The sequence below is a fragment of the Corythoichthys intestinalis genome, chromosome 7, assembly GCF_030265065.1.
Source record: "Corythoichthys intestinalis isolate RoL2023-P3 chromosome 7, ASM3026506v1, whole genome shotgun sequence".
Taxonomy (NCBI): domain Eukaryota; kingdom Metazoa; phylum Chordata; class Actinopteri; order Syngnathiformes; family Syngnathidae; genus Corythoichthys; species Corythoichthys intestinalis.
The window spans coordinates 36,818,892-36,835,878 of record NC_080401.1 but is presented as its reverse complement, the minus strand read 5'-3'; the positions used below and the strand labels follow the sequence as shown (position 1 = coordinate 36,835,878).

Sequence of the window (16,987 nt, the reverse complement as noted above, 5' to 3'; positions counted from 1 at the left end):
AGGAACCAAGAGGTTCCCACTCCTAGTTGGAATGGCAAGATAAGACACAAGGCGTCTATGTACATTCAACAGACTGTACATTAGCACTGTATTTGGTTATTATAACAATAAATCCACAAGATGGCATAAACATTATTTCTGTTAAAGGGATCCATGGATAGAAAGACTCACAGTTCTTTTGCCTGGCACAGCCAGACTATTCTCACTATTTTTCAAACACTGTGAGAAATAGTCTGGGACCCAGCCCATTAATGGCCACTCGAGCAAGGTACAAAATAAATCGTCCAATCAGATTCGTTTATTTGCGTGACGTGTTCTTAACGAGTAACGTCAGTCTTGTGCGCCGAAAGTCGTCTCTACAACAACACAGATGTCGAACGGGAGAGCCGAGAATATGTTCCAATCCGCGGTAAAACCTGTTTTAAATTACCAAAAACACATCGAAACAAGTGATTGACAACAGTCAACATGGCTCGAGCTAGCCACGTTGAATAAACTTCTCCATTCTCCGCTCACGCTAATTACTTTACGCTTTAACAACGTCACATCTGCCCGTCGCTGATTGGTCTACTCTGCTGTCTGTTTGCTGTGGCTTGCTCCGCCCTCGGAATTTGATCCGCCGGAGGGTCGCCAGATTCAATCGCTGGAACAGCGGTGAGTCTGGTGTACAAGGCAAGCAGTTATAGTAATTTTATATTAAAACCCCCCTAATGTTTTCGTTTTAATAAAATTTGTAAAATTTATAATCAAAAAATAAACTAGTAGCTCGCAATTGTTGACGTCGCCAAGCGATGACGTCACATGGGCTCCCTGCTGTTCTTCCACAGTGTCTTTAACTACGTAAGGTAGTGATTGAAATACACCACAAGGTGTCAATGGCGAGTTTTAAATTACTTAGAAATCAAGCCAATGAGTGTGGTTTGTCTCGCAACTGACCCAGTAGTTCCCTGTTTACTGTCCATCCATTGTATTTCACGATCATTTGAGTGCAGGCTTCACAACGTACAAGACCTCTGATAGTTTGTATATTGTGACTAAATATTGCCGTCCAGTGTATTTGTTGAGCTAAACGAATTGTTTGAACAGAGTTTGACCAAAGTCAGAGTAATTTTTATGTGTATTTTGCATAGCTATTTTGATTGGGAATACCAGTTCTCTTTGCATTGAGCGCTTTTTTTTTTTTGTGAACATTTTTTTGAGAGATAGGAATATTGTTTTTGTTGTGCTTTCACTAAATGCTACTTATGTTTGATGTGAAGGAGTTGTTGAAGCTTATGTCAATAAACGGCGCGGTCCAATGAGCACCTGTGTCCACTCGCCTTTCTCTGCCTCTTAGTTCTCAATGTGCAAAAAACGGCGTCATTGTAATCTGTTTGAGGCAATGCATGAGCGGGTCATTCTGTGCATGCGTTAAATGCGTCAAATATTTTATCGTGATTAATTAAAACAATTAATTACCGCCCGTTAACGTGATAAATTTGACAGCACTAGTAAATATATAATCATAAAACGTAATAACTGAACACAATAATTTTATAAGCTGGTGTATATCACATTTGAACCGAATCATTGAAGTGGTTGCTGAAAAATAGTGTTACTAGGGAAATCATGTAATTCAGCAACAAAAATACGCACATTTAGGGATGTCCCCCTATCACCAGAGGTAGGTAGAGTACCCAAACATTGTACTCAAGTAAGTAAAAGTAGTCATTAAAAAATGTACTCAAGTACAAGTAAAAAAGTATTTGGTGAAGAGAATATTCAAGTAATATTGTGCGTAACTGCTTACAAATTTGTTTGTCTTTTTAAACATTGGTATTTTTTTTTCTCATCACAAAGTTATCTATATGATCTGGTGTTACAATGATACTATACAACAGCCCATTACATAACCACATTCAGCCAAAGGGGGGGGGGGGATTTATTAAATTCCGGCGAAAGAAAAAAAAAAAAGACAAAAATGAAGCATTATTCGTCCAAAGAGCATTAGTGCCCTCTAGTGGAGAAATTAGTTGCTAGTTTGAATAGTGATTATAGTCCTGTAGTTCCTTCATGGTTACTATTAGGAAATTAAAAGGATCATATCTCCAGTTTTCCGTGGTCAATCAGTGCCAAATAAACACTGGGAGAGAGGTTGAAATCCGCGCTTTCGAGTCATATTGAGGGCAGCGCTCTATGTGAAAGATTTCATTTTTTAAATTCGCTTTAAATACATCACGTGATTGAATAGGCTGGTGCGATCATAGCACGGCAAGCTTGCGTATGATCGGTATATTGTAGTCATGTTTATTGTTGTGACGTTTCATTGGTGAAATTGGTAGAGCTACTCTTGGCATTGCTGGAAAAAATATGTTGAATAAAGAGGAAAAATGTAAGGACTCCTGTGTAGCCCAAAGTAGCGGAATAAGAGGAGTATTTTTTTCTTCCCCAATCTACTCAAGTAAAAAGTACAGCTTAGTAGAACTACTCTTACAAGTACATACAACTTACTGAAGTAAATGTAACTGAATCCATCTAACGCGTTACTACCCACCTCTGTCAATCACATATTTTTGCACCGGAGTTCGAATAAAAAGTATTTTTTTTAAATTATTTGAACCTACAGTAAGATCCAAATATTGTACTGTATCCAGTATTGTACTGTTTACAGTACTTCCTATTCTCCTTTTTCCCGGGAGTGCTGTGGAGTATAAAACACTTTTGTTTCTTTTGGCAATGCCATTGTATTTTGTATTTCTGGCTAATTTTGTTATTATTATAACATTTATTTAATTAAAAACCCGATCGTCCCCTCCGTTCCGATTCTCTGTAAAATAGTGCGATTAGCCTAATTTCCGATCACGTGATCAGATCGTGGACATCCCTATGCAAAGTATTCCATATTATTAATAATAAACAAAAAAAAAAACTGTTTAATCATACATTATCGGGTAAAAGTTCAAAGGTATTAACATTTATAATAATATGTATATGTAAAAACGATGTTACTGAAGATTAAAGAGATTAGAGCTGAAACGAATACTCGAGCAACTCGAGTTTAAAAACTGATCCGAGTAATTTTATTCACCTCGAGTAATCGTTTATTTTGACAGCTCTAAGCATCACGTTTTGCTTGGACTACTTTTAATGCGGGACAACGCGCTGATGTCACGTGCGTAGAAGAAGAAGAAGAAGAAGAAAAAAAAGCCGACAGCCGCTACAAACGACGCCGACGTTGCTAAATACTAGCCCACACATGCTACGTTAGTTGCAGGTAGCGTCTGATGAGTCTCATAGAGATCACATGTATGTTGAGCTAGATGCGAAATGACAGACTAGGCTGCGTCTGGGCAGCGTTAGCAAACAGCCGCCATCTTAAAGCAGTAGAGCGCTAAGCGCTAATAAAGAGCGCTAAGCGCTAATAAATAAGATTAACGTTACTGTCACTACGAGCTCACGTAACGTTAGCCCTGCGGAGGGCTAGGTTTCTATTCATTAAGACCACTTTCGATGCGTGGCTAACGTGTCTTACATACAGGCTTTAACATAACATAGCGTTGTGGAGTGATGAGGGTGTCAAATAAAAACTCAATAATGCTAACTATCAATTTTAGCTCAGTAGTCATTGCTGGATAAAACACCAAGTAGCACTAGTCCCTAATGTGCTCCATTACAGCCTGTATCATACATTTATTTTGAATACTGCAAAAACTCAAAATCCTATCAGGACTTACAGTTTAGACCAACTTAAAACTTAACTAGAACTTAAAAATGGCTTGACACAAATAGAAATTCAATTGAAAAACGTGGGAAAAAATCCTAACTTTTAAGTGATGTGTGTTATCAAGCGTAAAGGCATTTTTAGGTGTATATATATATATATGTATATATATATACACACGTGTTTAATTATATATATATAAAATTAATTACCGCGCGTTTTATATATATATATATATATATATATATATATATATATATATATATAAAACGCGCGGTAATTAATTTTTTTAACTAAACGCGGTAATTAATTTTTTAAATTAAACACGTTAAAATATTTGACGCAATTAACGCACATGTCCCGCTCAGACAGTATTCTGCCTTTTGGTAAGTTTTACAGCAAGGTTTTTTGTGCTGTCTAACAGCGAACTCTTGTGGTCGCTTTGCGACATGGTTTATTGCTTTCTTACCAGTTCAATATGGCTGCGCGACGTCTCGGGCTGACGCCTACGTTGTAATATTGTGCTTATATGATCCTTGGACAAGATTTGTCCGTAAGTATGGTTGTTGTAAAGAATGTACATATTATGTTAGTAAGCGAAATGTTATATTTTTTGTATGAGACGCTTTTTGTTTATGTTTAGTGAACCTGTATAGCGTGCTAAGCTAACGTTGTTGCTACTGCAATGCTTGTGTACTTTTTTTTTGTAGTTTCACTACGGTCTAAATAGGACAGTGGTTTGAGGCCATTTTATTAATAAATCAGATGAAAAAGGAAGAAGTCTGATTATTAAGGCGTCGTTCACTAGCTGTCTAGCTTTGGAAAAGTAGACGCTTCGGAGTGAGGACAGCACAGATTTAAATGACAGTAGAGTGAAATGCCCACTACAGTCCTTATGTACCGTATGTTGAATGTATATATCCATCTTGTGTCTTATCTTTCCATTCCAACAAATTATTTTACAGAAAATATATATAATTTACAGAAAAATATGGCATATTTTATAGATGGTTTGAATTGCGATTAATTACGATTAATTAATTTTTAAGCTGTAATTAAATCGTTTAAAAATTTTAATCGTTCGACAGCCCTAATATATATATATATTTATTACAACACAGTAAAAAAAAAAAAAGATCTAAAGATTTTTTGAGTGAAAGCAGTGAATTTGTCTTTTTTTTATTCTAGTTACATCTGAGATGCAATTGTTGGCTGTTTTCAACAATATACATAAAAAATAAGACATTGATTGACTGAAAATGATGAAATGTCTTGTTTTCTCATGTATATTTATAATTGCTCTTCACCTAAAAATATATTTGTTTTATCCGATTACTCGATAGAATTTTCAGTCGATTACTAAAATATTCGATAGCTGCAGCCCTAAAAGAGATTGAAAACAAACTAACTACCAGTAACTAATATTTACAACAGGCTGTTCATGAAAATTTACTTACTAATCCAATACAAACAACTACACATAAGAAATGTTCCAATTCATTAACAACTGAATTGTAACTTTCTATCAATAAACAACCACAGGGCACAAAGTCTGACTTGGTTAATCATGTATGAAAGGGTAATAAAATAGTGTGCTGAACTGGACCTCTCACATCAACGGTTTGTTTATGTTGTTGTTTCTCTTTGTGTGTGTGCGTGTGCGTGTTTGAGCGAGAGATAAGAGTGAGGCAGACAAAAATAGCATATCTAACACTTTATGGCTGTGCACTTAAATAAGTCCAGTGGAGTGATGAAAGAGATAACACGGTGAAAAGGCAAGACTGTCTTCTCCAAACTGTCACAGCAGTGACAAAGAAACCTCTGTTATGTTTTTGTCAAGGTTATGTAGCAGGACAAGAGAGCAGTTTTGAAATGATCTAACTGTAGTATATTTTTGTGTCAAACTTGTGTGTCAAAAATGTGTCGTCTTTGTCCATTTGCTGAAACACGTGACCCTTGTAAACTGCTTCAAATTGATCCAGTTTTAGTTTAGGTTTAGAAATCAGTCAGTTGGCTGTAATCTACTGCCATCTAGTGGCTAAATCGCGCGCAGAAGCTGTCAAAGTGGAACCATCCTTCCCTCACTCAGTGGAATTTCTGCTCTACAGTGTCCAGATTAGTGGTGTGACAATATATCGAAAAGGTGATGTGTCGCGATAACAATGCTCGCTGGTTTACAGATGTAACACTGACAAAGCGGGAAGATTCTTGGCCAGTATTAGGCATGTTTTCTCTGAAACAACAATCAAATGGCCTATCAATGTGATTGGGGTCTACTGTCTGTAAGTGACATCTTAATTTGGCTTCCTGCTGCCCGCTGCAAACATTTTTAGACACAGCAAACGTACTGGTCTTTCCTCATCTCCCACTGTAGTAAAAGTCAAAGCCAAAAGCTACATACGCTTCGTCATATTTCCTTTTCTTAGTTCTTCATAGGTCCAGTGCCCTTTGCTGTGTGCCCTTGTTTGGTTCAAAAATTCTGCGCACACTCTGAAAATGAGAGTGCCACTGCAACTGAGTAAATGTGCAATTACACTTTATTGTAGTACGGCAAAAAAAGTACGGTCCCCGAGGTCACGTTGCGTCACCCCCGGCATCGCTTTCCCTGCCCCCCCCCCCCCCCCCCATTTTGGGAAGTACTGCCATAACGTAAGGACACAGTACATTTTGATATTATGAGCGGAACTTCAATGTGCCCTGCAGTTCACACTTGACAGTAGTTTTTGTTCATCAAATGTGGCGGCAATGGCTCAGCTAGGCCTGTAGCCAGTCTTTCGGGGGCCCAAGGGGAAGTTATTGGGCCCTCCACAACGACATCGAGGCTGCTACTGTCAAAAGCATCACTATGCTTGATATTATACTTGAAGTTCAGTCTGTCAATATTCTACTGTGATGGAAGGCTTTAACTGTAAAATAAATTTTTGTTATTTATGTAAGAGTATGAAATTTTCCTTTGCAATTTTACAACCTCAAAATATTACTTTTCAAAATATTGCAAATATGTTCTTAGAAAAAATGATCTTTTTTGATTAAATAACTTCTCAGAACATGACAATTTTTCAAGGAATTTGAAGGAAATGCCGGTAGTCCCCAGTTTACGAACGAATTCCGTCCCTGCGCTGGCGATATAACCCAGATTTCCATTCAAATTGGAATTAACCCTTGAAATACTTCTAAACCCCTTCCAAATAAAAAAAATATCCAAAAACATGTACCGTATTGGCCCGAATATAAGACGGCCCTGATTATAAGACGACCCCCTCTTTTTCAAGACTTGTTTGAAAAAAAGACTTTTTGAACACCAAATTAATATTGATACAGAAAATAATTACAGTACATCCGAAACAAACAATTATAACAATATCTTTGAGAGAAAAAGCATGTTATTTTGCCTCATTCAAATCGTAATATCTGAACATTTAAATATGTAAACTAAACTAACTTCAAAATCATCGCGTTAAAGGGCGGTAATTAATATTTTTAATTAATCACGTTAAGATATTTGACGCATATAACGCACATGTCCCGCTCAAACAGTTTAAAATGACAGCAGTGTCATGTCCACTTGCTTTTTGTCGCCCTCTGCTGGCGCTTGGGTGCAACTGATTTGATGCACCATGAGAACTGTGTAATTATTGACATCAACAATGGCGAGGAACTAGTTTATTTTTTGATTGAAATTTTTACAAATTTTATTAAAACCAAAACATTAGGGGGATTTTAACATAAAATTTCTATAACTCGTACTAACATTTATCTTTTAAGAACTACAAATCTTTCTATCCATGGATCACATTAACAGAATGTTAATGTAATGCCATCTTGTTAATTTATTGTTATAATAAACAAATACAGTACGTATGTACAGTATGTTGAATGTATATATCCGTCTTGTGTCTTATCTGTCCATTCCAACAATAATTTACAGAAAAATACGGCATATTTTATAGATGGTTTGAATTGCGATTAATTACGATTAATTAATTTTTAAGCTGTAATTAACTCCGTTAAAAATTTTAATCGTGTGACAGCCCTAATGTAAACTAAAGTGTAATCACATTCGTAAATGAATGGCTTCTGGTTTTTGAAACGCAAATAAACCAATCTATTGTGATAAAACAACAAAATTGCAATAACTGCATTAACCATCAAAGTGAAGTCTAACTAACTGTAGTCTTGAAACAAATCTGAATAAGGAAAAACATTGCAATAAATAATGCAAACTGGTTAAACTAAAAAGAGTAGCTGAGATCCGTCATGACAGAACATCGCTTGCTTCAATGATATCTGGCACCATCTAGCGTCGTGAATGGGGAGAGTAGCTGAGATCTGTCATGAGAGAACATCGCTTCAATGATATCTGGTGCTATCTAGCATCGTGAATGGGTATAATGTCTAGACCGCGAATACAAGACGACCCCCTTTTTCATTATTATTTAAATGCAAAAAACACCGTCTTATATTCGGGCCAATACGGTATTATACGTCATTGTACTGTCCTCACCAAGACGTTGGAGCTAAGTTCCGAAATAATGTCAGACGTCCGTGTGGTTTAAAGACTTTATTCAGCTGCTAATGACATTAACACTTGCAAAATGTAACTAAAGTCAAATGAAATAAATCAGTCTCATCTTCAATTACAGCAAATCAAATTCGCGTTTACAAGTAGCTGCTGATACAGCAATAACAAACGATTAGCATGTATCAGTTAGCGTCCGCACATCATCACAACGATCACATAAACTCGCTCCAAGTCTTCAACCACAATTGAAAATTCACAATAAACAGTACAAAAGAGGTTGTATGCAGTCGTCGCTTCTGGATGCTTCACAAGCAACAAATATGCGCGCAGGCTGTCACCTCTTCACTCAGCTGCGCTCTTTCTCATATGTTTGTGGGATGGGGTGTGTGCAAATGCTCTTGCATGCAGAAGTACAACCTGCTCTACGCTTACTGTGCAAAAATAAAATCATGCATCACAAAACAAAAGTCCAAACATTTAAAACAAAACAAAACAAAAAAAAACACTAGACAGGCGTAAAGTTGAAAGGGGGCATCGTAACCCGGGGACTACCCGTATAATTCAATTCTCAATGTTTACATCCAGTAATGGTCAAATGTTTTCATGTATAAAACCGGACGTCATATTTTTTTCTATCATCTCCATCATTAGAACTGTATTTTATGGACAATGATTTTTTTTCCTCTTAAGACATCACCATAAAACTGAAAATATTACTAGATTACACATTTTTGCAAAGTGAATTTAATCTCATGACACAATTACCTTTTTCCTAATTAGGACATTCTCATGACATTATGACTTTACTTTTAAACGATATAGGCCTATTTATTTTCCCTCATTAACTCTGGTATGAACTAGGGATGCAACGATACAGTTAAGTCACGGTTCGGTACAATTTTCGATACAAGGAACTAGAGATGTCCCGATCCGATATTTGGATCAGATCGGACGTCGATATGGGCAAAAAAAGCGCATCAGTATCGGATTGGCCAACACGGAAAAATTCCGATCCAGACTTCGAATCCATTTTTTTTTTTTTTAAAGTCCGGTCCGGGTTTTCCAGCGCACCGAATTACATAATCCATTCCAGTTTTTGCTTTGGTTTCCCTAAAATCCAGTCCGCATTTTACGGCACACCTTCAACAAACTACATTACAGTAGAGCAGGGCGGTAAACCGAAAATTTGCCATCACCGAAATTCTTCACGATGACTGATGTAATTTTGACCATGTCGGTAAATTCGGTAATTTAATAAAACAAGAAAATATAGTGTTTTCATCCCGCTTTGACGCTGTGTTGTTCGGCTATGTTCATTCCCCTTTAAGAAAGCAGACAGTGTGCTTACGTATGGAGTCACGTGGTTTTCAGGAAGCCAAACAAACAGAAGCCCGGTAGGCTAACGCTAGCGGCTAACGCCACAAGTAAACGGGATGGAGTCGGGCTTAAGTTAGCTTCGCCAAACTTTCACCCGACATTAAGTAAACTGTTGGCGGGTTCCAGACTGACTTTTACCCGCTGTCCTCCCTGGTTCTCACGATATCAGGAGAGGATGCTTTCAGTGCTTTCTTCTGGTAGCCAAGCCACAGGCTAAAGCTAGCGGCAAACAGCTGCTATAAATGAACGTGAAAGAGTCGGATAGCGGCTCTAACCTTGTCGAAACGGCTGAAATTAATGAGTGGACTGGTAAAGCACGCAGCATAAAGTACAATCCAATAGTGAAACCTATATATAATACGACAGTTTAATGGCCACAGCTATTTTTCTGTATGTGTTTGCTTTATTCTGCCATAATAAAACCTTAAATGTTTCATTGGCATCAGAGCAATACAGCTTTAATCTGGTTGTGTCTGTGTAAGGGGGTGCATGTATTAAAAAATGTTTCGGAAAAAAAAAAAAAAAAACCTGAAACCTTGACGTAAACACTTGTTTTGAATAATTATTTCACAGCAGCCATTACCAATAAGTTGTTTGAAGTGTACTGTTAAAGCTGCAAGTCATTTGGGTTAGAATAACATGTTTGCACAGTCGTCATGTTGATTTTTATAATGTACATTTTTCAAGTCATACAAGCTGTTATAAATTTTCACACTAGAATTCTTATTGTTTACAAGATTTTTTTTAAATAGTTAATGTTTAGACTGCATTTGCAATTTTTAAATTGGAAGCTGGTTAAATAAATTTAATGAGAAACGGTTAATTTGTATTCCATGCATTGATTCAAATTTTCAAATTATATAATAGTCCGCTTGGGCGAATTTATCGTCATTTATCATTATCGAGGCAAATCTGCTCAATTTATCGTGATACGTACTTAAGGCCATATCGCCCAGCCCTACATTACAGTCTCCCAATTTACCGAGAGACTTTATCGGTAAAAATGTCAGCTGTGTGGGATCATTTCACCTAAAAGGACGACAAAGACAAAGAGGCATTGTGCAACATATGCCACAATAAAGTCAAGCGTGGTGGTAAAGCTGTAAGAAGTTTTAATGCAACCAACCTAATCAAGCATTTAGCTAAATACCACCACAAACAATATAAGGAGTATGTTAAGAAAACCGAAGACAAAAAGAAAGGGCCTACGCAACTAACACTGGCAGAAACTTTTGCTATGCGTGACAAACTGGCAATTGACAGTCCCAAGGCCCAGGGAATAACAAAAGTCATTGCCGAAGAATTCATTCTGGATGACGAGCCATTATCTCTCGTGAGTAAAGACCCACCATTCAACACTTAGAACCACGGTACAACATGCCCAGCCGTAATTACATCCTTGAGCGATTCGGCAGTGGAAGATTCGAGAACAATTCACAAACATCCAAATTCCGATTATTGAAATATGTCAAGTAAAGCGGAACTAATACACAGCGCAGTCTTCGGGACGCAATGAGAAACTGACTGCATTGCGTCCCGAAAGTAAACATCATGCTTGTCATAAACCCGGGTAATGCCAATGCTCAACTCACGGCTTTAGTGCAACTCATGCCGCTGGATAAAAAAAAAAAAACACAAGAATACCTGATTGCTGCTGACAGCCGCTACAAACTACGTCAACGTCGTTTTACTGGAGATAATAGATATCACATGTATATAGAACTAGGTGCAAAACGACAGACTCGACTGCGTTAGCAACATTGAAGTATTGAAAACTAGATGCGTTAGTAAACAGCCGCCATCTTAAAGCAGAAGACTTCCCTAGTAGGCTGTTGTGAACCTTCCAAGCGAACCTAATTAACTTTTTATCTAAAATACTCCTAAATCGGCAAAATCTTGACTTGAATCTATCTTCAAAACAGTTTTCAAACTTTCACATGTCGAAAGTAGACAGAAGGGAAATTATGGAATAACGGGAGCAATTTTAACAACTTTATCAGTTGATTCGCAAAATTAAATGAATTGAATCTAGTTTAAAGCTGCTGATTCAGAATGGGGACTTGAATATTTTATTTACCGTTTTAAAATGTTAACTTGATACTGAAATAGTTGTTTATTTAAACCTGAGAGGCTTTTTATACAATTTTTGTAACTAATGCGAAACATTCACTAACTAACAACACTAACGAAACATTAAAAGCATCTAATAGCTTGGGGGGTTTGTGGGATTTTCCACTAAGGTTGTTTGACTTTAATACATGCTCAGATAGGCCGGTATCGGTATCTGCCAGTATCGGTATCGGATCGGAAGTGCAAAAACCTGGATCGGGACATCCCTAGTAGTGACCACTACCTGATAACAGAATTCACCGAGGGAACTCGTGTGGGGCATGTGCCTTGTGTTTTACGTCGTTCTCCACATTTTTCTCACTTTTCTCACTCTTCTTACTTGTTCCAACTTCCGTTTCCTGACTATTTCTCTTCATTCATTTTCTTTCATGGTCCGATATGAGTTCTTACTAGGGTTGTTCCGATCATGTTTTTTTGCTCCCGTTCCGATCCCGATCGTTTTAGTTTGAGTATCTGCCGATCCCGCTATTTCCCGATCCGATTACTTTTTTTGGCTCCTGATTCAATTCCGATCATTCCCGATAATTTTTCCCGATCATATACATTTTGGCAATGCATTAAGAAAAAAAATGAATAAAACTCGGACGAATATATACATTCAACATACAGTACATAAGTACTGTATTTGTTTATTATGACAATAAATCCTCAAGATGGCATTTACATTATTAACATTCTTTCTGTGAGAGGGATCCACGGATAGAAAGACTTGGGACTTTGTGTATTGTGACTAAATACTGCCATCTAGTCTATTTGTTGAACTTTCAGTTCAGATACTGCAGCATGCCCCAAGGCATGATGGGAAAGTGGAACCATGATGGGAAGTAAAACCATGACTGTGAGTCATGCTAACAATGGATATACCATCTGTGCTTTGGGCATTAACAGATACTGCAGCATGCCCCAAGACATGATGGGAAAGTGGAACCATGATGGGAAGTAAAACCATGACTGTGAGTCATGCTAACAATGTATATACCATCTGTGCTTTGGGCATTAAGTTATAATGTAAAGACAATGGTTTATCGCCACCTTGCTTCCCGACATTGCTTCCCATGACACTTTGAGACACAAGGAAAGAATTTACAAGGTTTAAATTAAATGAGAGACGAATTCAAAGGCTGCCAAATTCACTCTTCTCAATTAATGCTGATTTTTATCTCTCTTTGAAGGTATCACAGCTCCACAACAGATTGAGTGCGACAACGAGTGAAAGGGTCGTACAGCACAAATATTTATAGCTTTAAATACTTAAACGTGACTCATTTGTCAATCAAGTAAGTGCCGCCGATTTCGGGATATTTATGATAACCCTACGCTAAGCCTAAAAACTAAAGACTCTGGATGAGTGTAACATATTATGTCTGTAACGTTAAATACAATTAGAAAACGATTTAATTAAAATATATATATATATTTAAAAAAGGCATGGCCGATATTTTTTGCCGATTCCGATACTTTGAAAATGACATCTCTAGTTCTTACCAAATGCGCTATTGCCCTCCAATGGCCCGTTTTATTGCTTTAAAATTGATTTTGAGCGTTGTGCTTTGGAGCGAACTTGCGTCAGAACCTAGCGATGTCGCTTGTGGAAAAAAAACACAAAAAAAAACATAAAAGACGTATAAATACGTTCTTGGGACACAAACAAAAATGGAATGTATTTATACGTTTTTGGGAGCAAATGAGTTAATTGTGGATTCATATTTGCCTGTAAGTTAGGACTTAGCTAGTAGAGGGTAATGCGTGCGCTCCGTCAAAGCCTTCAGCGGTGGACTAAATCTGATAACTCTTTATGTATAACTACAGTGAAATATACAAATGCCTGCGCTGGTGCCATTCACTTTTACGGACACTTACTTGAAGTCGCACACAGCCTCTTCTGGACCCTCGCATCATCTTATCCTTTGACTGAAAACAAACAGAACAAAGCTGTGTTTACAAAATTGGTCAACAGTAATCCATCCATAACCATTCCCTGAGGTTGAATTCCAAGCTAAACTGGATTTAAACGGTGGTGTGCGTGCAGAAGGGCAACCACAAACAAACAGCGGAGTACTCTGTGCACAGTTTGTGGTTTCCGTGACTTCCTCATGATTCTTGGCATGACAAAGCCAATAGAAGGCAAAACTTTGTCATGGAACAGCATGGAAAAGCCAAGTATTTCGTAGTAGATTTTTGGAAACATAAAAACCAGGTTAGTTTGCACTCAGATTTCACAATGTATGAGTTTACACAGATGTCAGCTCGTCCAACTGGGTGATTACGCCTTACAATAAAAATGTACATACCACACGTAGACATCATTAGAACAAATGAGGCGGCAGTCTTGTTTGCCCATGAGCAGGCTCGTCATCCTCACGCTATTTGTACTAAACAAACAAGTAACATGAGCGACCGACTCCTCCCTTTGTAAATGTAGTCTGACAACCAGTGATCTTACAACTGTCAGATATCCATAAACTGTGTTTATTGATGAGTACTTTACTATCATGTAGTCACGCAAAATCAGTGAAATATCAGCTGTTTTCGATTTGAGCTTTTGCTAGCACGATAGCGGAAGTAGAGAGAGGAGATGCTTCCACCCGATTCGTCAGTTGGACTTGAAGGAGCAACGTGATTGGTCAATGTGACAATACGTCACTGAGAAGACTCGCCTGTTGGTGCTCGAGAGTACCGAACTCCTGACAAACACCGAGGCCCGCACCTCAAACAGCGACAACTTCTACCACATAGCAGCTTACGCCACAGGGCGTAAGCGTTCAAAGTAAACAAGCAGACAAAACTGACGTACCGTGTAGTAAGACAGCAGTCCGGCATTATAGTCCAACACAAACCAGCGGTACTGCCAACCTTTCATGACGTTGGTCCACTTGCTCAGTGGCCCTTCCATGATAGACGCCATCTTTACACTACCGACACCTGGGAGGAGTCGAATATGCCGTGTAGTGACGTCACGAGAAAGAGCGTTGTTCTTATCAATAAAGTTAGATTGAACAAGATTTTGATCCCAGTTTATTGGCAGCGACGATATAACCGTATAACCTGCATGTACACTTATTGCTGTTGACGGGACATTAATAAGACCAAACAGATTGGGTAAATGGGGGTCAGGGCTACATTTCTCACGAATATGAACCTAATTCATTGATTGGCTAAATGATCAATGCAAAATACATCTGTATTGACTTATTTATTGGTTCAGGGTTAGGGTTTAGTTTCAGTTTCAAAAACTACTAAAGAAACAGTTTGAAAACTTCCAGAATAAATGTAAGGATTTAATTAGCAAATTTATATTTCTCTATTTGATCATAACTCAAATTATATTAAAGTACACAATAAATATAAACCTTTTATTAAATCTTTTCACTATCCAGGAATGCAAAAATTAAACATTTCTCTTAAGACCACTCAACATTGCTGCGAAATTTATATATATATGTGTGTGTGTGTGTGTGTATGTATTAGGGGTGTCGAACGATTAACATTTTTAATCGAGTTAATTACAGCTTAAAAATTAACTGATCGTAATTAATCGTAATTAATCACAATTCAAACCATCTATAAAATATGCCATATTTTTCTGTAAATTATTGTTTGAATGGAAAGATAAGACACAAGATGGATATATACATTCAACATACGGCACATAAGTACTGTATTTGTTTATTATCACAATAAATCACAACAAGATGGCATTACCATTATTAACATTCTGTTAAAGCGATCCATGGATAGAAAGACTTGTAGTTCTTAAAAGATAAATGTTAGTACAAGTTATAGAAATTTTATATTATAACCCCTCTTAATGTTTTCGTTTTAATAAAATTTGTAAAATTTTCAATCAAAAAATAAACTAGTTGCCTGCCATTGCTGATGTCAATAATTACTTACACAATGCTCATGGGTGCTGAAGCCTATAAAATCAGTCGCACCCAAGCGCCAGCAGAGGGCGACAAAACTCCGAAAAACACAAAAAGTACACATTTCACTGTGCTGTGATTTTAATCTGTTTGAGTGGGGCAATTGTGCGTTAATTGCGTCAAATATTTTAACGTGATTAATTAAAAAAAATAATTTCCACCCATTAACGCGATAATTTTGACAGCCCTAATATATATAACTGAAAAAGAACACTTAGGGAATAACAAAAATAAATAAAAATCCAGCCATCCTTCAGGTAAGACTACTGCTTTTGTCACTAAGCACAGCCAAACTGAAAAAAATTAAAGCTTCTTTGGGCTGCCTTAAAACCACATAAATAAAATAAAAATGAAAATTGGGGAGAAAGGGATAAACCTCGGTTTACTACATTTCTCACAGTTCAACGTTAACATAAGAAAATACATACAGGAGGACACTTCTCTCTAAGCAGCTTCCTACTCAAGTCTTGCAGGTTAGCAAATTCAGACAGTTTAAGGTTATGCTAACACTGGTACAGGTTGGACTTTCAGTAGCAAAACTTGTGGTCTGTTCCCCACCTCCACAACATTGACGTCATTTTACTTTACTTACAGTGGCTGCAGCTGCTGCTGGCCGAAAAAAACAAAAATTTCTAATATTCCTCCTATTTGGATGAGGCGGCATGGGGCTGTGAGTGCGTGTGTGTTGTTAAGTCATCAGCCAATCGAACGTGCAGTGGATGGGGAGAAATATGGACTGGCACACTCAGCAGTAAAAAAGGGGTAAATTAAGTCTGAACATAATGAAAATAATTCACCTAATAATCAATCCTTGCAACATATGGGGAGACAATCTAAATTACCTATATAACTGAAGTCATGGCATAATACAAATAAGGTTGCTTAAAAGTTGGTGGGAACAATTTGACCATCCTGAAAAGTTGGTAGTGCTATGTCCCAACCGTCCCTATGCAAAGCTACGCCATTGCCCCAAATTAATGCATTTTAAATTCGAAACGTTTTTTTAAATCATGAAAACAATAAAACTAGCCCATCATCCAAATTAGTTCATATGTTCTGCCCCTTAATGTGAAAAAAAAAAAAAAAAAACAATAGGCAAAGTGAAACAATAATCAGCAATATCTTTATTATTTACAATAGACTTAACACTGATAAACAAAACTTCACAGTAATATATGTGAGCTTTAAATTAAAAAAACACAATATATAATTTGTACAATTAAAAACAAGTGTTAACATTTTGACTTTTTTTTTTTTTTTTTTAAATCCATGTGTAGGTTCACATATTCCATTATGGCATGTCTGACTGAGCGTTGGCTTTCATTGCACTTGTAC

General features: G+C 37.2%; 1 protein-coding gene across 3 annotated transcripts in view; it reads right to left on the bottom strand.

Moving 5' to 3' along the window:
* Window positions 1–14,663, bottom strand: part of osbpl9 (oxysterol binding protein-like 9) — an 81,770-nt gene extending 67,107 nt beyond the window's left edge. For 2 of the 3 annotated variants that reach the window (XM_057840422.1, XM_057840423.1), the window contains exons 1-2: window positions 14,524–14,663; window positions 13,590–13,640 (exon numbers count right to left, since the gene is read on the bottom strand). In XM_057840422.1, coding sequence (XP_057696405.1) covers window positions 13,590–13,640; window positions 14,524–14,634 — 162 coding nt within the window. In that variant the 5' untranslated portion in view covers window positions 14,635–14,663. Of the gene's footprint in view, window positions 1–13,589; window positions 13,641–14,020; window positions 14,239–14,523 lie in introns of those variants that run through there. The other variant, XM_057840424.1, reaches the window with a different exon arrangement.
* Between the last annotated feature and the right edge of the window lie 2,324 nt (window positions 14,664–16,987).